The sequence below is a fragment of the Notamacropus eugenii genome, chromosome 3 (genome assembly GCF_028372415.1).
Source record: "Notamacropus eugenii isolate mMacEug1 chromosome 3, mMacEug1.pri_v2, whole genome shotgun sequence".
Classification (NCBI taxonomy): Eukaryota; Metazoa; Chordata; class Mammalia; order Diprotodontia; family Macropodidae; genus Notamacropus; species Notamacropus eugenii.
The window spans coordinates 109448648-109470800 of record NC_092874.1 but is presented as its reverse complement, the minus strand read 5'-3'; the positions used below and the strand labels follow the sequence as shown (position 1 = coordinate 109470800).

Below are 22153 nucleotides of genomic sequence, written 5' to 3'. Positions count from 1 at the left end.
CCCTCCCTCTTCACCAGGCTCAGAAAGGTCAGTTTAATAGCATTTGTTGTAGGATACTGAAAGAATGGAGGAATGACCTAGCAAAATCTTTTCAATTGGGGTGTGTAAATCCCTTAATGCACCCTAGGCACAAGCCTTTGAATCAATTTGTATCCTGTAAAAGTATTCTTCTTGTGGGAGTAGGGAGATTAATAGGGAAAAGTACTGAATGAGTCCATTAAGGACTGGATTTCACCAGTGTTAATGCAAGAGGATTTTACTTTGTCAAGGTTTTCCTCTTTTAAGGTCTGTGGTTTTAGGTGTAGATATTCTACAACTGACACATAACAATCAGTGATGGTCACATGACTCCATTAGACCTGAAAGAGTTATATCAGACAAGAAAAAAATTACCTGTGCAAGTAGACCTGGTTGGATCTGGAGAGGTTGAGCTCCTGGAGCCTGAGTGACAATTGGAACTGCATTCTCCATCCGCACAGAATAACCAGCATGCTTTGAAGGAGAGGCTTGTAACCCTTTACCAGGAAATGAATAAAAAAACCTTTTAATGAGTTATTAGTTAAGAGAGACTGTTCTTAATTTGGCTGCAATTTCAACTGACAATAAGGCATTTTTTCAAAGAGATGCTTCATTGTTGTTATTTAGTCGTTTTCGGTTATGTCTGACTCTTTGTGACTCTATTTAGGGTTTTCTTGGCAAAGATACTGGAGTGGCTTGCCATTTCCTTCTTTAGTTCATTTTACAGATGAAGAAACTGTGACAGAGTTAAATGACTTGCCTAGGGTCACATAGCTAGTAGGTGTCTAAGGCCATATTTGAACTTGGAAAGATGAGTCTTTTTAACTTCAGGCCTGGCACTCTATCCACTGTGCCACTTTGCTCTAAATGGAACCTTGAAACAAAGATGTATTTTATCAGAAATCAGGGGACCATAATTTAGGATTTTATGAAGATAAGCAACATATTTAGGTTAGAGTCAAGTGCTTTCTGGGAAATTGTAACAGAAATATCTTTAACTAGCTACCTTTCAAAATGTTGCATGCTTCAAGGAAGGAAAGGCTACATATCTTAAAGCCTGGATTTCACTAGTTTTAATGCTGGCTGTCCTTCTAGACCTTTGTTTCCTGACTTCTAAGTAGCTGTCATACTGTTTACCTCTAAGGTTAAGAGAACCAGTGTTTGCGATTTCTGGATAAATATGGACATATATAGTCAGCTCTTGATCATTTGTGCCTATGGGAGTGGGGTGAACATGGGTACTAACGTAGGTAGTCCAAAAACCATTTGGCTTTAAAATCTTTTTAGCCAATAGATTGATTTTCCTAATTAAATTTTGTTTATATGGAAACAGAAGTTCCATAGCAAAACCACACTGATGGAGAGTCAGTGTGATGTAGAAGGATAAAGAGTCAGGGAGTCTTGGGTTCAAGATGTGCTTCTGACACTTACTGAATCAAGAAGTTGACTCATTAACGTAATAGTACAAAACAGTATAATTTTTTTTACTTAACCTGATCTAGAAGTGGCAGCAACATTCAAGTAGAGAACCTGACTAGCAAATTAATTTTATGCAGAAGTATATTATTTCTAAGTTAAAAAAAAAAGAGAATCTAATTAAGCCATGGATACACTATTACTCCAGTCCTAAACACCATGGAAAAGCGCTGACATTCTCATTAAGATGCTCACAAACTCTTCCCCTCCAGAAATTTGAAAGAAAAGAGTAAGATTCTAAAATATTCACCTATGACAGAATATTTTGGATGTCAAAAAATTGGAGGTTTTCAAGTGACTAGCAGACAAGAAAATGTGTAGTTTGAGAATAGCCATGATCTACGAGGATCTGTCTTTCCTTACCTTGAAAGCCTGGGGGACACACGATAAGGGCTTGCTGGAAGGGGTCAGGCCGGGCACAAATCTGCGCTGTTCCAGTCTGCAGGGGCATACTCCGCTGGGCCACTGCAGCCATGGATGCCGCTGAGGGCTGGTAGAGTGTAGATTGGTAGTTTAGTATGGAGACTTCGGGATTGGCTAAGGAAATAGTGGCACTGGTGGAGGTGGGAGCCAGGTTGGTGGCCTAAAGGAATGATGGGAATTAAACAAAAATAAATAAAAATAAAAAATGAGGGAGGTGGTATGTTGGAAGACACAAAGCTGAAACAAATAAATGAACACAAAGAAGAACAAACAAAAACCAAGAGCAAAAGCAAAGACGGGGGAGTGGAAAATAGAGTTGAAAGGTCTTAAGGAAATTTAGGTACCTGCTGCCAACTGAGGACCCACTGCACCTTTCTGTGATTACACATACTCCCCTGATGGCTAGAGGGCCAATTCCTTCTGCAGAGAGGTTATATTTATTTAACAGGAAGGAATAAATTCTTGTTCACAATATTGTTTGAGGTTTGATGTCCTCATGATAATTGTGTTCAACTGCTAAATCTTAGGAACAGCAAAGATGAGAACAGATGGTCAAGAGAATTTAACTAAAGATGTCTCATGATGCGCCACTGAAATTATTCTCACCTCACTCCCTTTCATTTAAAAAAATTGTTTTAGAATTATGTCTAACTGGTAGGTAGAGACTTCAGAAGGGAATCAAATTCTACTCCCCTTCTTACACCCTATATCAACTTTCTTTCCTCTGCTCCTTCAGAGTAGACAGTAATGTTTGTTCTTCAGTAACACTGCCTGTGAGATTTTGTGCCTTATTTTACAAAGAAGTGTGACTGTATCAATCAACAAGTATGTACAGCATGTTCATTTTGTTGTATATACTGCACTTGATACTGTGGGGAAAAGCTAAAGAACTCAGTAGTCTCTGCTTAAAATCTATATGGGAAGACAAGGCTAATTATGTGAAACAAATAGTAAAAACCGAATATATATAAATAAATGCAAAAATGTTTGTCTTACAGATTTCAAAAGCTGTCAGAATTAAGAGAGGAGTATCAGTGAAGTCTAGAGTAATCTGAGAGTCCTTCAAGCAAAGGTGACTTAAGCTGGGACTTGAAAGATGTGTAGAATTTGGTAGGAGAAAAGACCAAGAGCAAAGATACAAAAATAGAAATAATGAATCAGACTTTCAAGAGTTGGAAGGGGGTTAGAGATTGTCTAACCCAACTTAGACCTGAACAAGACTCCTCTCTATATCACACCTGACAACTGGTTATCCAACTTTTGCTTGAAAATTCCCAATAGGGAGAATTTACTACCTCTTGAGGCACTTAATTACATTTCTGAATAGCTCTAAATATTAAAATTTCCCTTACATCAACACAAAAGGAAAACCTATTTTTTAGAACAAACATCCTTGATTCCATAATATGGCACGAATTTGAGGCTCTTTACTATCTAATTGTTCTTTTCTGGACATTCCAATTGATGAATGTCCTTCCTAAAATATGGTACCCAGAACTGAACTCAATAACCCAGATGTGGTCTGACCAATGGGACTTTAACTATCAGTGCAACCTAAGATTGCATTTACTTTCTTGGATGCCTTGTCCCTGTTCATTGATCCATGAAAATCTCTAGATTGTTTTCAGTACCCCTCCATCTTGTCTAGCCATACCCCTCCTATCTTGTACTCCCATTTTCTCCATGGAATTTAAGTGCCTTGAGGGCAGAGACTTTTTCATTTTTGTCTTTTTAGCCCCAGTGCATGGCATGGTCCCGTCAAGATTTCTTTAATTCTAATTTTGTCTTTTAGCTTTCTCTCCCAGCAAATCTACTAAGTCTGGAATTTGTGCTTTTATTTGGTTCATTGATAAAAATGTTAAACAAAACAGATTCTTAGGACACCCCACTGGTGTTTCCCTAAGTCAGCGTCAACAATTAACATCAATTCTGATTGATCATTTAATCAGTTCCAAATCCATCTAATTGTACTATTTTTTAGTCCATTTCTTTTCATTTTCCACAGGAAAAATACATGAGAAAAATTTACATTTATAAAGTACTTTCCTCAGAATAACTTTCTAATGTAAGTAATGCCAAGTATCATCTCTTTCATAGACGAAGTCACTAAAGAAAAAATTATTAACTCACCTAATGTTATATTAGTTAATGAATGAAATGTTGGAGCAGAGACTCAAATCCAGGTCTTGTGATTCTAAAACCATTGTATATTCCAATACACATTATAATCAGAAGATAATGAGACCAGGAAGATTAGAACAGAGGGTTTAAATAGAAGAATTATAGAAAATAAGACTAGATAGATGGGACGAGTCAGATTATGGAAGGTCTAGAAGGCCAGGTGGAAAAAAATGAGCTTGATGTAGTAAGCAGTAAGGAGTTATTAGCCTTTGGAGTAAAGGAGTGAGATGATATGCTGACAACAGTGTTTAATTAGGGATGATCAGTCTGGTAGGAGTATGCCAGATTTATTGTAGGAAGTAGAGAGTAAACTGAGGTTGGGGTGCTCAGCTTGGAGACTGATGAAGTTGTCTTAAGCATGCAGTGTTAAGTGCCTGAAGTAGGCAGTAGCCATGGGAATAAAGAGAAAGGAACTGATAGGAGAGGGATTTCAAAATGAGAATAAAGAGGAATTGCTGAGTACAAGACATGAAAGAGAGGGATGAGTCAAAGATGACTCTCAAGTCTTTAGGTCTTGATGGCTTGGGAAACTGGTGGAGAAGCTGTTTCGAAGAGTTTAATTTTTAGATGTGTGTTTTGACAGAAAGACAATGAAGTGGAAATGTTTAGTAGGCAGCTAAAGATACAAGACTGCAGCTCAGATGAGAAGCCAGTTGAGGAGATTAGTAGTCTACAAACAGACTATTGATTGATGGATGCTATTAAAATAGATGGGCTTTTTATGGAGAAGAAAATGTAGTAAGAACAATAAAAGGCTGAGCACAGAGCCTTGCTCGAGGAATGTCATAGTTTGGGAACAGGAAACGGAAAAGAAATACAAGCTGAGAGAGGGAAGAGAAGCAAGGTGATACTAATGAAAGGCAGAAGACAGAATTTCATGAAGTTGCTGAACAAGCATTAGATGCAATAAGGAAGTAAAGAAATAACTGTTTGTCAGTCAAATTACATTTTAAATGCAGTGCTGCACTTAATATTGAAAAGAATTAGAGTGAATTACAAATGTGCAAATCACCACTCAAGAAATCTGGGTTTTTTTTTGTTTGTGAATCTATTTTATTCATTGATTAAATGACTGGTGAAAGAAACAAGCTAAATATTCCCTCATACTATTTTCTCTAGCATTATCTAATTGCCTGGTGGATATCTTTATTTAGATGTTCTGTCATCATCTCTGCATATCTAAATCTGAGATTCTCTCTCCTCAAAAAACCAAACAAAAACAGCTTTCCCTTTTAATTTCCCAGTTTTTATCAGTGATACCATAATTTTCTCGATCTTTGAAACCCCGAAGAGATCCTTCACTCTCTGCCCTTCCTCACACTCCACAATCCAATCAGGTGCCAAGTTCATTAGTTTTCCTTTGTAATATCTCTTGAATCTATTCCTTTTTTCTATTATCACTACCACTACCTTAGTCCAGACCCTTAGTTCATGTTTAAACTATAATCTCTTTTCCCTCCAATCTCGTCTGTGTAAAGCTTTCAAATTCATCTAAGATATCTGCAGCTGTTCAAAAACTTCCAGTGGCTTCTGACTACCTAGAGAACAAAGTCTGTACTCCATAGCATGGCATTTAAGGCTCTCTACAATCAGTTCCAAAGTATTGTACTATTACTTCTCATAAGAATTTCTACCCTACATTTCTAGCCTAAGTCCTCTCCTCTTCCACAACTATCATCCTAGTTTAGATCCTCATTACCACTCACTTGGACCATTGCAATAGCCAACTCCCCAATAAAACAAAACCAAACCCAGTGGCTCCCTATTGTATCTAAAATAAAATATAATCAAATGTACTATAAAGTCCTCTGTTTGACATTTAAAGTTCTTCACAACTTGGCCCCTTATATCTTTCCAGACTTCTTACACATCATTCTCCTCACATTCTATGACCCAGCTCTACTGGCCTACTGTTTTGTGTATGCAGCACTCCATTTCTTATCTTTGCCTTTGCACCAGCTGTCCCTCTTGCTTGAAATGGATCCCTTCCTCATCTTTATCCCTTGGAACCCATGGTTTACTTTGTTTTTTATTTATTTTTGCTTTACATTTTTAAAAATTTGTTCAAGCTTATTAGTGTCCATTCAGACACCACCCAGGAACTACTTTTCAGAGTGCTACAATTGTTTAGAAAGGGAGCAATAATGAGCAACTTTCTTTTTTCCTCTCCATTTTAGTTTTTTAAAGAATGCTTTGTTTTGTTTTTTTTCACATGTAATAACAATTAACATTTGTTTTTTTTATAATTTTTGAGTTCCAAATTTCCTCCCTCCCTGCCCCCTCCTTCCTCTTATATCAAAGGCAAGCACTTTGATATAGATGTGCAGTTGTGCAAAACATTTCCATATTAGCCATGTTGCAAAAGAGAACACAGACAAAAAAACACCCAGGAAAAATAAAAAAGTTTCAAAAAGTTACACTTCAATCTGCATACAGACTCCATAGCATGGTTTTCTTTAAGACTGCTCAAGGGTCACCCCCTCCATTAAGGCTTTGCTGGTTTTCTCTCTCTCCCTCCCCCCCCCCCCCCCCCAGCTGCTAGGGCACTCACTCCCCAAACTCCTTTTGTGTATATTTGATATCTTATACATATTGCCTCCCATTAGAACGTACGCTCTCAAGGCAGGAACTGCTTCTCTTTCGTCTTTGTCCCCTCAGTGCTCAGCATGTGCCTGGCACATAGTAAGTACTGAACAAGTGATTATTGATTTCAGAGCCTTCTGTTCCATCTAAACTAATTTATTTCTAGTTCCCAAACATGGCTGGCACATTTATACTTCCCTAGCATTGCTAAACTCTCCCCATTTCTCTGCCTACATAAAAGTTCTATCTTTTACTTTTTTTAAGTGTAGCTGATGTCCCACTGGTTCCATGAAGCCTTCTCTGATCGAGGTTAACATGATTTCTCCCTTTTCTTAACTATTGTAGCATTGATTGTATGTATCAGACATATTTGATACTTAGTGGATACTCTATTTTAGTGATCTTTTCTATGTATTAGGATTGTCTTTTTCTAGACTGCAAGCTTCGAGGAGCCCCTATCTCCTTCCTCTCCATACACCAGCACAATGGCTGGAACACAGGCATTCAATAAATGGCCTGATAATACAGTACATATTTGTCTTTTGGAGGAGACAAGGGCATATATCTACGTGACTCACTGGGACGGCAGAAGTGGTGACTAAGTTGGATAGGAGAAGGAGAAACAGAATAGAAGATATTTAAATGCACATCCTTCCCTTAATGTCTTTCATATCTCTTAGTCATCTCAGCTTCTAGTTTTCCCCCATCCTTAGGTATAAGCCTTTCTTTTCTTTTCAGAGTCCCCTTCTCCCACACTCAGTTTTTTCAGTACAGGACATGAAAAGTGCTTTTAAATTCTTCAGCATACAAAGACTACCAACTATTACATTACAAGTCACTAAATTTTAATTTGGTGAAGAGTTGAGAGCTATAGTCTTGGTTGTGCCATTAATCAGTCATGTGACTATGAGCCAGTTATTTAATCTACCCATATCCCAGTTTCCCCTTATGTAAAAGGAAGGGATTGGATTTCTTGATTTCTAAAGTATAAGGACTAACAGATTTTAGTATTCAGTGCTGAATAAATGTCAAAGATAAAAGCTAGCATCTCCCTACCATCAGTCCCATACTGGGAGAGAGAAAAGAACTATAAAATGCTTACCATGTGGCTCATTTAAGAAAATTTACTCTGGTTGTACCAGCATTCAACACAAAAGGGATTTAATTCCTTAGAGAAAAATGGTCAGAAACAAACTATTAAATCATCTGTATCCACTTAATCTATTTACCTTTCTAGTTTCATATTCAATTGTGCTGAAACAAGTTCAGTGAGAGATGATGCCTTATGCCCAGAATGTTCTACATAGAGCAAAGGCCCTTTTATATCATATTGCAGCTAATGATGTCACTCTGGCATGTTCTTCATCTCCCTCCCACCCCTGGCTCTTGCCTTACCTGGTTGTGGACAGTATTCAGCTGGTTGTTAAAGGTCATGGTTAGATTGGTAGATGTGCTGGGGGCCACATGGGTGATGAAAGGTGTTTTACTCTGATTCACTGTATCATACATATTCACCCGGCGCTTGCAAATCTCCATGTTCTGGAAGCAAGACTTGACACTTTTCATCAAGAAGAGGGGGAGGAAGAGATGAAAGGAGACAAAAGAATTGGGGCAAAAGGAGATGGATGGGGTGGGTAGGAAGGAGGTAGAGAGAGAAAAAGTGTTAAAGAGAACTTAATAAAATCAACTACAGAATTTCAACTTCGAGTCAAAATTTCCTGCTTCCCTCTCTTTAAGCAAAGGCTATGTATTAGCAATAGTTAAAATTCTTTAGAGAAAGAAAAAAAAACTTTTTCCTACCCTCATAGGTAAAGGAAATATGTAGCACATACATGCTGATAAGTGGATCTAGTTAAAATCTTACATTTATATTTTTAACAATCCTCTAGCCCAAAGGTTCTTAACCTTTTTTGTGTCATGGATAGTTTTTGGCATTCCGAATGTTTTTAAGTGATAAAATACGTAGGATTATGAAGGAAAAAATATAACTATGGAAATAACAAAACAAGTTCATCAGCTCCAGGTTAAGACTCCCTTCTCTAGCCCACATTTCCTATTCTCCATTTTCAACCTTTAATAGGGTTTTATTCACATAATTACAATTTTAAGCCCCTTAAGAGCAGAAACCACATTTTCTTCTTTTCTATACCCCATAGTGCTGAGCACATCATAAAAACTCTCTGATTTCTCAAACACTTTCATACAAATGGCTGGCTGGCCATGATTTCCATTCTGCTCCTGAGGCCATTCTCTGTCTTTCACTGTCGTTGCAGAGAAGGAAGAGATGTTGAGGGTAACTATGACCTGATAGCTGGTCCAGGAAACTGCTTGATTCAAAATCTCCTCTCTTCTACATTCTTTATTTCCCCTCAGGGGTGCACGCACACGCAGGCACACACACACAGTCTCTCTCTCTCTCTCTCTCTCTCTCTCTCTCTCTCTCTCTCTCTCTCTCTCTCGCACTTGCTTCCTTATGCATAAACATTTGTTTTTAACTTCTTTCTCTTTTCCCCCATCTCTTTTTCTCTTCATTCCATTTGTAAGTTAAAAATTAAAAAAAAAGAGAAACTAAAATCATGTATGAGCTGAGGACTTTGTCTCCTTTTTTGAGGAAATTGAGGCCATTATTCATGAGTTCCCTCTTCACTCCTCAAAAGTTATTCAACATCCTCCTCTACTCTGGCTCCTTTCCCCCCGACTCTGATAATGAGGTGGCCTTTCTCTTTGCCAAAGTCAACCTCTCTTCCACAAGCCCTTTATGTCACCCTCGCCTATCCTCTCTAGCACATTTCCCCCTCAATCATTTTCCCTCTTCAACTTCCCTGATCATGATAACTCTCCTTTAGCCTTCAAACAAACCCAAGTCATCCTATCCTTAAGCCATCACTAGACCTTACTCTGCTCTCAAGTTATTGTTGTATATCTCTCCTTCCTTTCTCAGTTAAATTTCTACAAAATGCTATTTATACTTGTTGCCTCCACATCATCTTGCTTTTCAAACCTTGGCAGTTTGGCTTCTCATAACTTGGCACTTTGACCTAATTCAACATACCACTCTGTCCAAAATGGCCACTGATCTTGAGCAGCCAAATCTGTTGGTTTTCTTGGTGCCCATCTTTCTCGACCTCTATGTTTCATTTGATGCTGATGATCACTTCCTCTCCTCTTGGAAATTCTCTTCTCTTTGGGTTTTTGTGACACTATTGTTTCCAGATTCTCCTTTTACTTATTTGATCCTTTTCAGTATCATTTGCTGGCTAATTATCAATATTACACTCTCAAAGTGTACCAAAGGCTGTGTTCTAAGCCTTTTTCTCTTTTCTCCTTACATTCTCTCTTGCTGACTTCATCATCTCCCATAGTTTTCATTATCATCTCTATACCTATTTCCATCTCTATCTGCCTCTCCCTTGAGCTGAAGTTCCACATCACTATTGGACATTTCAAATGAGAGGTTCTGGAGACCTTTTAAACTCAACATGACCAAAACAACTCATGTATTATCATTGCTTCCCAAACCCCTCTTTCAAGATTCCTTTCATCTGGTGAAGACACTACTATCCTTGCAGTCTCAGGTTTATTGCTTCAGCATTATCTTCAACTCTTCACTCTCCCTTATCTTGTATATCAAAGTAGTTATCAAATCTTGGTGTATCTGTCTCCAGTATTTTTTGCATCCAACTCCTTGTCTTTATTCACATAGCTACTGATATAGTCCAGGCCCTTATCACCTCTTGTCTAGACTAACACAGTGACTTTCTAATTGGTCGTCCTGCCTCATGTTTCTCCTCATTCCAATCCATTTTCTACATAGCTGCTGAAGTGATTTTCCATAAGTTTGGATCTGGTTGCAACATTCGTTCATTTACTCAATTAAACTCGAATGGTTCCCTTTTGTTTATAGAATAAAATACAAACTCCTCTGTTTGGCTTTTAAAGTCCTTCATAGTCTAGGCTCAACCTATCCTTCCAGTCTTAAACACTCCTTTCCTTCCTGAACTCCATGATGCTGCCAAACTGGCTTTCTTTCTCTTCCTCACACACAGTACTCCATCTTTCATCTCTCTACTTCTGAAATGGCCTTTCCCCAATGCCTGGCATTCCCTCTCCTCAATTTTGACAAATAGAAGTGTAAGTGCCACCTTCTATGTGAAGCCTTTCCTGAGACCCTCCCTTCCTACTTTGTAATTATGTGTATTTATTCTCTTTACCTCTGTGCTATACATATTTATGTATTGGTTGTCTTCCCTAACAGACTAGAAACTCCTTGACAGTAAAGAAAGTTTCATTCTTCATATTTGCATTTCTTATACCCAGGTAGGGAACTAAAAAATGCTTATTAATTGATAACATTGATGCAACTGGTATATGTATATTAAAGAAAAGGAAAGTACACCAAACTCTAAAACCTCGTAAGTACCTAGTAATTTTCAGAATCTGCCTCCTTGTTGTCATCTTAATTAAAAATCTGCTTTTCTTCATGTTGTCCATATTGATTGTCATACTAATATTGGCAACATCTAATAAGGATCACAAAGTTTTGAGTTGGAAAGGGAACTGAAAACATCACCTAGTCCAAGCCCTTAATTTTACAGATGAAGAGACTGAGGCCCTAGGGAGATTAAGGGATTTTTCTCAAGTTCATAACTAATATTAAGTGTATGATTATATATTAGTTTCTTCCTAGAACTTTAGAACTGAAAAGGGACTTTGAGGTCATGTGACCCAGGCTCCTGTCTTTAGGCAGGTGAATGCATAAATCATCCAGGACACATGGTTTCTTGAAATTCTTTTGACATGGAAACATGACAACCCTTTCTAGTAACTCACCCCAGTATTTTATCACCATGACAATTAAGAAATTCTTCCTTTAGACCGTCAAAGTCTTCCTGGCTCTAATTTAAGTCTGTTTCTTCTTGTGTTAATCTAGCATGGAAACTGCTCAGCTAGCTCTTTAAAGACTTGTGTCCTCATATTTCTATATACAGGTATAGTGCACTGCTGCTTATATGATTCCTATTGAGATGCTTTAGAATCTTTAAATTGACATTGAAGGAACTGATCAAATCCTTATTACTGTGATTTAATATGCTTAGAAAATCTAGGTTTATAGGACAGGTTATTTACATAAGCTGCTATCCAAGCCTCTTGTTTTAATCCCATGGCCCAGTAAAAATGACTTAAGCCTTAGTTCAAATAATTAAGGCAGACCCTACAGTTGGTCACTGAGATGTGTACAGCTGAACTGAAATTTCCTTCCATCAATTCTAGCCACTAAGGAAGTACGCTCTCTTGTGGCTGTGGCAATGAGACTTAACCTTAGTTAGGAGTCAGGGCCAACACTGAGAATTGAGGCCTAGTTATAGTTATCGTAGTGCTAATGGAGATCAACTAATCAACAAGCATTTATTAACAACTACAGTGTGTCAGGCACTGTGGAAGTATTTACTGAGATTGGGTCCATTTTAGGGTAGGCTAAAAATAGCTCTACATTTAATATTTTAAGTGATTGTACTTTAGGGATATTGCCATTATGGGCACAACTCTTCATAGGTGGTTGTTGTGTTTAGAAAGGCCCAGTAGTTCACCTAGTCTTGATTTTCTCCTATTTTCCCACTGTTCCATCTTTTAAATTGTTATAAAACACCAAGAAGGAAGCTTACTGTGTGCTATGGGGAAAATCAAGCAAGTGTGTCATGGTGACGAAGGGATGGTTCAGGGTTTCGATTGGCGTGACCCTCTTATCTGCATCGATGGTCAACATCTTCTTCAGCAGGTCTATGAACTCTCGCCGGTCAGCCTTTTCCACTAACATGTCACTCCCTTCCAGATCTGTGGTCATATTCACCTAGAGGAGAGCAGGACAAGTCACAATGGATCCTTCCTTTGACCCTGTCTTCATGTTCTGCTTCAGCCCACCTTTAGCCTATCCCACAACCCAGTAGCCTCTATCTTGCCTATCAGGGGGCTAAATTTCTCATAGTACTTCTTAGCTAGTTTGACTCTTCAGAGTATGGCTTAGGACTTTACAATAGAGGCATGGGGACAAAAAGGGGGAGGGAGGTAAAAGGAACTAACAGACATCAATAGCTTACTATAGAATAAGGTATGAATTGAGCAATGTTTTTTGACCCTTTAAAGCGAAACAAAGTTATTTATTCTTCTTTATAAAAAATTAATGACAGCTGAACAATAATAAGAAGAAATAAGATGGGGGAAAAGTCGGCCTATGAACAGTCTGTGTAAGAAAAACTGACATGATTTTCATCCTTTTCTAATTTAAATATCAACTTATGGAAGAAATCAGATACTGAATGCCACCTATGATGCTTTTTTAAAAGCTGTAACAAAATTTACTTCAGCCTCAGAATTCTTTCTTTCTGTTTTGAAAATGTCTTCCCTGGAATGATCTCTGACCAGCATGGGCAGGGGTGAGAGTTTGACATTTGTGGTTTACATTTACATTTGTGCTAAGCTTCTAATTCTCTATGGCATGCTCTGTTTTCCAAAGATGCCTTCTGCAAACCATTTTCTGTTGATCCCTTCTAACATTGCTTCAGAGTTAAAAGGTAGCAGTTTTTCTCAAAATCTTTGCTGATCCTAGTTATAGGAAGAAGTTTTCAAAGTGGTTATTGGTCTGCATGTCCCCATCCCTACATGACTTTAATGTAAACTTCTCTTCCCATTAAAAAGTTTTATTTTGGCATGATTCTAGACAAATTTTTCACTCCTTAGAAGTTTGCAGTTTGTACTTATTACAAAGGTATATAATTATTCATTCTTTTAAGACCTAAAAAGTGATGACTTCTTCCTTCATGTCTGGGATATCTAAATTTACTGATACGACTAAATTCTACATGAAATATCAGTAGGATAGACTATTATTAGTCTCACAAAATGAATTCCTTTACTGAAAACTGCTTGTAACAAAAATACCATACTTTTAAGATATTTCACAGGCCCAAATGGTAACCTTACTAAAGCTGATTTGAGCCTGTGTGTATCTTTTACCCATGTTCAAAGTAATTCAGGGCCAAGTGACATAACTGGGGAGCTTATGGATTTCCACTAGGCATCTTTCATCCCATCTGTCAGAGAACTTGAAATTCATTAAGTCTTCTTGTACCTGGGTAATCAAAGGGCTTCCACTACTTACCCATGGAGCTTACCTGTGCCATGTCATCCAAACAGTTAAAAATGTACTTCCTTGCTTCCTTCGATTTAATCCCCGTTTCTGCCTCATGATCATCTGGTGTCTGGTTAAAACAAGTAAAAGCTGACTGGTTATCTGAACTACACCCAAATCAGCATGACTAGTGCACTTAGCAATTCTGGTGCATGATCCCTTCTCTGTGTTTGAAAGGAAACCTTTCAAAGGCCTTCAGTTTTGCAAACATCATTAAAACCTCACCCAGTGAAAAGCCTCTTGGTTTCAAAATGATCTCTTACTAATCAGACTATTCTCTTCTTCCAAGATTAATCTGACAGATAAAGAGGAATTTCAGAATTCTTTTCTTACCTTTAGCCTCCACAAAGGATATGGTGAGTCTGTGTCACGGTTGAAAAACCTTGTTGTCTTTGTTCCTGCACTTAATAAATATTCTGCTGGCAAACCCTGTGTTTGTGAAATATATCGAATCTGTGAAAGAGGAGAGAATAAAGTTCTCGATATCACTGACCTTCTGTCACGTTAATGACTTCAGGGGATTTGAAGACAACAGAAATTACAATATTATACACAAAAACAAAAAGAAAGAAAATAATGGGGCAGTGGGAAGAGTAGGAAAGAATGGAAAAATTAAGAGAAATAATGTTTGGGCCCTGTAAGTTGGGACCGAAGCAGATATTAAAAAAAAAAACAAACCCCAGAATGCCCATTAGTATGTTGTATAAAACATAAAATTCTAATCTGCCATATTTTCTGCAAGAGGAAATAAAGGAAATTAAATGGAGATTTGTCAAGAATACCTGTGATTATCTTGACTCACCTGATCATATTCTGATGCTCCTGGGTATAAAGGCCAACCCAAAAAAAGCTCTGCAATGACACAGCCCAAGGACCACATGTCAATTGCCTCACAAAAAGGTAAACCAAGGATAATTTCAGGGGCTCTGAAAAGGAATAAAAGAAACTACTTAGCCATTCTAAAACACAAGTGGGTATTCATGACTGTCTGAACTGTGCATAATCTGTAAAAATGACATATAGCACTACAACTGTAAAGCATTTTACATATATATGTCCTTTCATCCTTATAATAATGTATATTGATCATATTACCTTATTGATCCTTATAATAACTTCATGATATAGGTATTGCAGGTAGTTTTATACCCATTTTACAGATGAGAGTATTTTTATAATGGATTCACTTTATATATGAAGGTTGGATCCATCCAGAAGAATGCCATGGAATGCAGGTAGTTTTTCAGTAACTAGTAGAACACGTTTGTAAGAAGAGTGCATGTAGTTGGTGGTCTCGGAATAGAACCAAGTTAACTGACTGATTCAGGGGTCAGACCTGGAACCCCAACCTTATTAGTGCTGTACGTAATCAAATGCTGTCTTAGAAACATTCAGGAAAATATTTTCTAGTTTGATTAGTGATTCCTTTAGTACCGTATGCCTTTCACCATTGCAGACTCCAGTCCCTCTATACTGTAATTGATGGACATTTGGAGTTGCTGTAGCCCTGACAACAGTCTTTTGCCTTATGTTCCTAAGTGCATAATGCAGTGCCTGGCACCTTATAAATGTCTACTTATTGACTGATAGCCAAGCTTCTTATCATGAGCTCTCAACTTAGGCTGCACAGAGAGGCCATAGCTCATCAGTGTAGCCAGTACTTTACAGATTATCTCTTATCTACCTCCAAAGTGGGGTGGGGAACCTGTGGCCCTCTAGGTCCTCAAGTGCAGCTCTTTGAATCCAAACTTCACAGAACAAATCCCCTTAATAAATAAAGGGATTTGTTCGGTAAAACTTTGACTAAGTTAAAAGGCATCACCCAAGTACCTAGAAGACCACATGTGGCCTTAAGGCTACAGGTTCCCCACCCCTGTCCAAGAATATTAACATGACTGGGAGAGAAAACCAAAACCAAATAAAAAACTAAAATTTGCTTTTGACTATGCTGAATTTCCAAAAATGAGAAATCATCTGGTTGAAGTCTCTCGAAAGGTGAGCCGATCCCTTTACTATCCTGAAATTCATTAACCTATACTTTTCTTCCTTTACTTCTCATCTTGTAAATTTATAAGTCTAGCACATATATAACCTATATCAAATTGCTTACTTTCTTAGAGAGGGAGAAAATTTGGAACTCAAAATTAAAACAAATGTCAAAAATTGTTTTTACATGTAACTGGAAAAAGTAAAATACTATAAAATAAATTTATAAATCTTATAAAGGAATTTATCTGTTAAAAGTAAATATAAGTGTGAAGAGGAAAGTGATATCTCCTTCCCTTTCTAGGTTTTTTTGGTTCTTTTTTTTTTTTACCCATCTTCAAATAATAAAATAAAACAATCATAACCTTGACTCTCATTTCCTGATTCTTCCTCCATTTAAAATTGTCCCCTATCTCCCATTTCTGAATTCTTCTAGAAGAGTAAAGTACAAAAACAAAAATTCTCTTGTCAGTCTTGTGATTCGCTAATTAGTTTTGCAGAGTAAACTTCCCAAAAGGTATTGCATTTCCTTAAAGCTGTTCTGCAGCAATTCAGGTAGTAGTACTGTTCTGTTTGATGTAAAGGTATATGCAGTGACTTAGAACACTCATACAAAAATTCTTAACCAAGTTTGCCCTAGTTTAGCTTAGATAAAACTTTAGACTGTTCACAAAGCCCATCTTTTACAGTGAAAGAACACTTAAGCCAAAAATAAATTAATTTCATTAATTTTTGAAGTAATGAATGGTACTCTTTCTGTACCTACCACATTCCCTCCTTGGCCCCTACTTGCAGAATCAGGCTATTCATACTGGGGGCCCAGTTCTAACTTGAGTCATGGATTACAGAAGCAACTGCCTTAAAAGGATCTTTATCTAGCTCCATTCTCACTGCCGTGGTCCCCACTCCTCCTATTCAGACCCAAAAGCTATGTGGCTTAGTAGAAAGAATGCTGGATTTGAAGTATGGAAGGTTTGAATCCTACTCTGATAGGTGAGCTTTTTGGCCCATCTTGTTCCAAATTAGACCTCCACAGCCATTTCCCAGCCATCTTCATTCTATGCTCCTCCATTATCGTCATCTTCCTCCCACTACAACCTTGGAAGATATTAATAAAACTATTGATAAGGACTGAACCAATCCCTCAGGCTTGGAATAAGGATTAAATGAGATGATGAGTGTAAAATACTTTGCAAACCTGAAAGAACTGTCTGAGATATGGCTATAATTGTTGTTATCCAGACCTTTTGTCTGGGCTGCTGCTTCCTTGTAGGTCATCCTGAGTTCTTGATCTTTTCTGCTTGACCTGCAGGAGTCTGAACTTTTCCTAGCCCAGCTGACTTTCCTAAACTTTTGTCACCTTCCACCTCTTAGGTTTTTGTTGACTTGTTGCTGGACTTTTGGCCCCCATGATTTATGATACTTGACAGATCTTTTCCTGCCTATTTAATCTCTCAGGGAAGTTCTGAATAGAACTGACTTCAAGAGATGTATGGCTTGGGGAGACGAGATACATTCAGGAAATATTTAAATGGCAGCAGCAGTACTATTAACTCATTTATACGGCACTTTTTGAAGCTTCAGAATGCTTTCCTCAACAACCCTTGAGATAGTTTGTGCAATATTATTCCTATTTTATAAGGAAACTGATGCAGAGAGAGAGGTTAAGTGACATATCCAAGGCTATCAGAATTGATCCAGATCTTTCTATTCTAAAACCCTGCATTTCCTATTACTTTATTACTCAGTTCTCTGTCTAAGATGTATCAGGGAAAGGAAGAGAGACTGCTGTGGGCTGGGGTGATTCGAGGAGGAGGGAGAGATTAAGTCGAATCCTTAGTGACCAGTAAGATCTCTTAAGAAGTAAAGGAAGAAAAGTAAAAACAGAAGTAGAAAGTACAAAGGTAGATCTGTGTGCATGATTCATCTGCTCAAATTTCTACTCCAGGATAGGTAGTACATTCACTAGCCACTAGCCAGCTCTTAAGGCTAGTATTACCCTTTGGAGAAGCTTGGCTTCTTCAAGTACAGTAATAATATTCTAAATCTGGTTCCGGTCTCATCAGTATCTACATGGATTGGAGAATGGACACTGACTTTATATATCACTTTAGTATCCTCAGATGACTGGAAGCTGCTTTCTGTGTTTGTTCTGAGGCAAACCTTCCTCAGTTCACTTAACCTCTGCTTCTCCATGTTATCCTCCGTAAAATGAGAGAGTTGGAAGTAACTTCTAAGATCCCTTTCATTTCTAAATGTGTGAGCCTATATTCCTTTTTGGACCTTCCTCTGAGTTGATTCCTGGTAGAGGAATCATATGCAGAAAAGAGATGACTGATATGTCTTTAGTTATGTGAATGATCATTACTTTTCTGGCTCAGGTGATTGGTTCCAACTCATTTGCCGCAGGTCTCTTTGGCTTACAACTCAAGCATCCTCAGGGAAATGGTCTCCCAAAATATTATCTTTAGTTTCATAATACCCAAACTATTTTAAACATACATTGACCCCAAAGGATAAAAGTGTCTGTTTTCTTACAGGTTCATCATATAGACACAGCATGATACTGAAATATCTAAAGAATGTCACCTCTCAGTACATTAAGACTGAAGCATTTATCTCCCCTAACTGTGTTGACAGCTCTCATACATGCAATTCATAGAAAAATTAGAGTGGAATCCTTTCACAATAGATGCTGGGAACTAATAACTGCCTTTTAATATAATCAAACTGGAACAAGTTTTTTTATAGTATGTTTTTATTGTTTCAAGGACATGATTTGAGCTATATAATATCCAAATTTGTTTTATGACTTAGTGTTTGCTCAATGCTGTAATGTCCTTTAGATAAAGATAAATAACTTACCACTCTTACTTTCAAGAAGGTTGTTTTGTAGGAGGGGTGAGACAATATATATAAACAGTGCAAAATTTTAGAGTATAGTAAATGCCTAAATACAAACAGTGTGCTGAGACTAGATAGAGAATTCCCTTTTGACTGGAAAGTTAGGAAGGACTTATTGGAGAAGGAGGCACTGGAGATAGACTTTGAGGTACTCTATACTGGGAGGGAACTTAAAGCTAACTTAGTTATCTAGGCCACTACCTGATACTTTTCAATAATAGAGAGTGGATTATTTTGCATGATAGCCAGTCCCACTGTTGGATAGCTCAGAAAAAAATTCTTTCCCTTTTACAGCTAAAATTTATCCCTCTCTAACTTCTGTCTTTTGGGTCTACTTCTGTCTTCTGAAATAACAGATCTACCTGGGGAAGATTTGTTGGGTGAGAGCAAAAAGGCACAATACTGCTAGTGTTACTCTGTCTAACCATAGCAACAGAGGCAATAAAACAGTCTGCTAACTCACACGAGAACTCCCTGGCCAGTTATGAGATCTGAGTAAATATCCTACTCCCTTTTGTATCACATTAATAAAAGTAATGTAAGACCAGCAGCAATCTTTAACTTGGTAACGTATCTGGAGTATTAATTGGTAAGTCTTAAATTTAGCATGACTGTATATTCAGGAGAACATTATTTAACTTTTCCAAAATTAAAATTGGATGAAGTAGTCAAATTGGGAAAGTGGAATTTTAGTTCCACCAATATTTAGTCTATTGTATTACAAAATCAGAGAAATCCTAGAACTGTGAACATGAACTCTGCCACCTATGCAAGCCAGTGACCTAGAGAGGCATATAGGACATTAAAGTGAAGGACATATAGGATCAGTGAGAAACAGGAGAGATATGAAGAATGAAGAGAAGTCTATTTTAGATAAACTGTTCAGGAAAAAAAACTGGATATAATGCATGATGATTGATGAAAGAGGTAGAAATGCATGGGGGAACCAGATAAGTATACTAACCCACCTCAGACAATTCAAATGGGAAAAGCTGGAAAGAATGCAGAGAATTAGGGTCATGGGTGTAAGAAAGACAGGCTAGTTGAAAGAAATCTGTGACTGAGGTTTAGAAAACATGTAAGCTACCTGGTTGTGGTTCTGGTGGTTGTGGATAGAAAAAACCTTATTACTTTATAAACCAAACAAGTTGAGAGAAATATTTTTCTAACTTGGACTAGAATCTCTAGAAATAATTAAGGGTGGACTAATGAGGAAGGGCAAGGTGACCCAAGAAATGGTTGAGATTATAAGAGTGTGCTGAACATTCTGGGAAGGAGACAGAAAAGACCTAAGAGGCTGATTCATGTGCTGGCAGCACTGGCACTGTATAGCTTACAAAATGCTTTTATAATGTACATATTTGTATGTCATTGATGAGAAATTGAAGGTCCCAGTGCTAATGTGACTTATCCACTATTACACAGCTACTAAGTCAGGACTAGAATCAGGTCTTCTGACTCCAAGGCCTTTGTTCTTTCCCACACTAAACCATGTTGTCTCACTGGCCCATTAACCTGTGCCAAGATAAGTGAATACTGAGACTGTTCTTAGAGTTACCTAACTTACTAAGTTTGTAGCCCCTTATTTTGACACAGTGTAGTATCAAAATGGTTTTTTAACTGAAGATCTGATGAGGCAGGTAGTGCAGTGAATACTACATGGGAGGGAACAGAATAAAGGGGGACGGTTTTGAACCTAAGGAACCCTTGTTTGCTATTTTGGCACAGACAAAGTATATTCTTTTTAGGAAAAACCCAACAACTTCTGGTGACAGCCCATTTCAAAGTAAAAAAAAAATACATGGAATTGTGAAGAAAACATTCTTTCCTTAATTTGTTTTCTCAAACTGTGAGTATACAAGAAATACACAAAGTGGGAAAATAAGTGGGAAAACAGAGCAATGACTTTATATCTACCTCAAGGGAGGCTTTTTCAGCAATCTCATAACCAGACTGATACAAGTGGAATTCTATTTTCCCCAGTTCCTTTCCCTTCAGTCATATCCCACAGTTTTGGCATCATTAGGAACAGAATTCTCCTCTCTCACACACTTTCTGTACTTGGTGTTATGACTTTGAGGAACTGTGGGTTTGCTTAAGTCTCAGTACTTTGTCCCTGTTCTACTTTTGTTGAACTCTTCCTTGGTAAATTGATCCCATCTCCCAATTTGCTCATGCTCTTTAGCCCTGTCTCCTATCAGAGATGTAGGCTTATCTTCAACTGCCTCCCTGGAAGTCCCGCTGTCACCTCAAACTTAGCATACACAAAACAGGAACCAACATTCTCAGCCACCAATATGCTTTTCTTTTCCCATGTGCTAATTTTTATTAGAGGTCCCACCATCCTTAATCATTCAGACTTAAAAATCTTTCCATGTCAAAATGTAGGATCTGATTTTAGAGCCTAGAGATCACCTAGCCCAACCCTCTCAGTTGACAAACGAGGAAGCTACAGTTTGAAGGAGTGACTTGTTCATAGCTAGTTCATGGCAGAGGAAGGACCTGAGCCCAAGTCTTCTGACTCCTCAGTTCTGAGCTTTTTCTTATGTTCCATGCAACCTCAGTCACTAAATTGGGGCCCTGGTTAGGATCACTTTACTTCTTGTTCACACTACAGTCTGCTCCATCTTTCCACTGGCTTTCCTAGATCCTCTTTGACTATCTTCTTCTCTTGTTTTTGTGTCTGTAGCCAATCAATCCTATATAACTCTGTCAGATTAATCTTCCTGGAAGTAGATCAGGCTTATCTGGGCCTGTTGGGTAAGGGGAAATCTTATATCTGAGTCTGTTTAGGTCTCTCCATTTCCCACCAGGATTTCTTCGTTGTGTCCCAGAAATCCCTTCATTCTGGAAGATCACTTCAGTCCTGAAACTTACACCTCAGGAGTACTTTCTGCCCTTGACTTCACCCCTCCCACCACTCAGAATGGAGTGATCCTCCCAGAGCTTTTATTTAAGGATGGTGCCTTGGCCAGTCGTCTCTTTTTTCCCACCAGGTTACTTGCTGTTTAGTTGTTTTTCAGTCATGTCATGACTTATTTGGGTTTTTCTTGTCAAAGATACAGGAGTGATTTGCCATTTCCTTCTCCAATTCATTTTACAGATGAAGAAACTGAGGCAAACAGAGTTTGTTGACTTGCCCAGAGTCAGATAGCTAGTAAGTGTCTGAGGCAATACTTGAACTCAAACTTTCCTGAGAAGCAAGTGAAGTGACTTGCTCAAGGTTAAGTCAGCTATACCTTCTGATTATGAAAATAAAGATTTGTACATACCAATGCGTACACGAGTTCCAGTAACAAAGCCTGAACCATGTTCTGCAGTACTGCCTGCCTTGAGTATGAGTAAGGTAAGATAGGGAATTCTGCTTGACTTGAGAGAAAGGGCTAGAAAAGCAAA

At 37.9% G+C, this 22153-nt stretch overlaps 1 protein-coding gene and 1 long non-coding RNA gene across 17 annotated transcripts in view; one reads left to right on the top strand and one right to left on the bottom strand.

The window, feature by feature from the left end:
- The window catches only part of HIPK2 (homeodomain interacting protein kinase 2), a 256347-nt gene that overhangs the window by 67682 nt on the left and 166512 nt on the right, over nucleotides 1-22153 (bottom strand). For 10 of the 14 annotated variants that reach the window (XM_072650082.1, XM_072650084.1, XM_072650083.1 and 7 more), the window contains 7 exons: nucleotides 14670-14793; nucleotides 14201-14320; nucleotides 13851-13937; nucleotides 12345-12529; nucleotides 8077-8239; nucleotides 1858-2077; nucleotides 394-515 (listed from right to left, as the gene is read on the bottom strand). In XM_072650082.1, coding sequence (XP_072506183.1) covers nucleotides 394-515; nucleotides 1858-2077; nucleotides 8077-8239; nucleotides 12345-12529; nucleotides 13851-13937; nucleotides 14201-14320; nucleotides 14670-14793 — 1021 coding nt within the window. The remainder of the gene's footprint in view (nucleotides 1-393; nucleotides 516-1857; nucleotides 2078-8076; nucleotides 8240-12344; nucleotides 12530-13850; nucleotides 13938-14200; nucleotides 14321-14669; nucleotides 14794-22153) is intronic. The other 4 variants (XM_072650088.1, XM_072650093.1, XM_072650087.1 and 1 more) reach the window with 1 other exon arrangement.
- LOC140530949 (uncharacterized) overlaps nucleotides 1-22153 on the top strand; it is a 99553-nt gene that overhangs the window by 17526 nt on the left and 59874 nt on the right. The window lies entirely within an intron of this gene.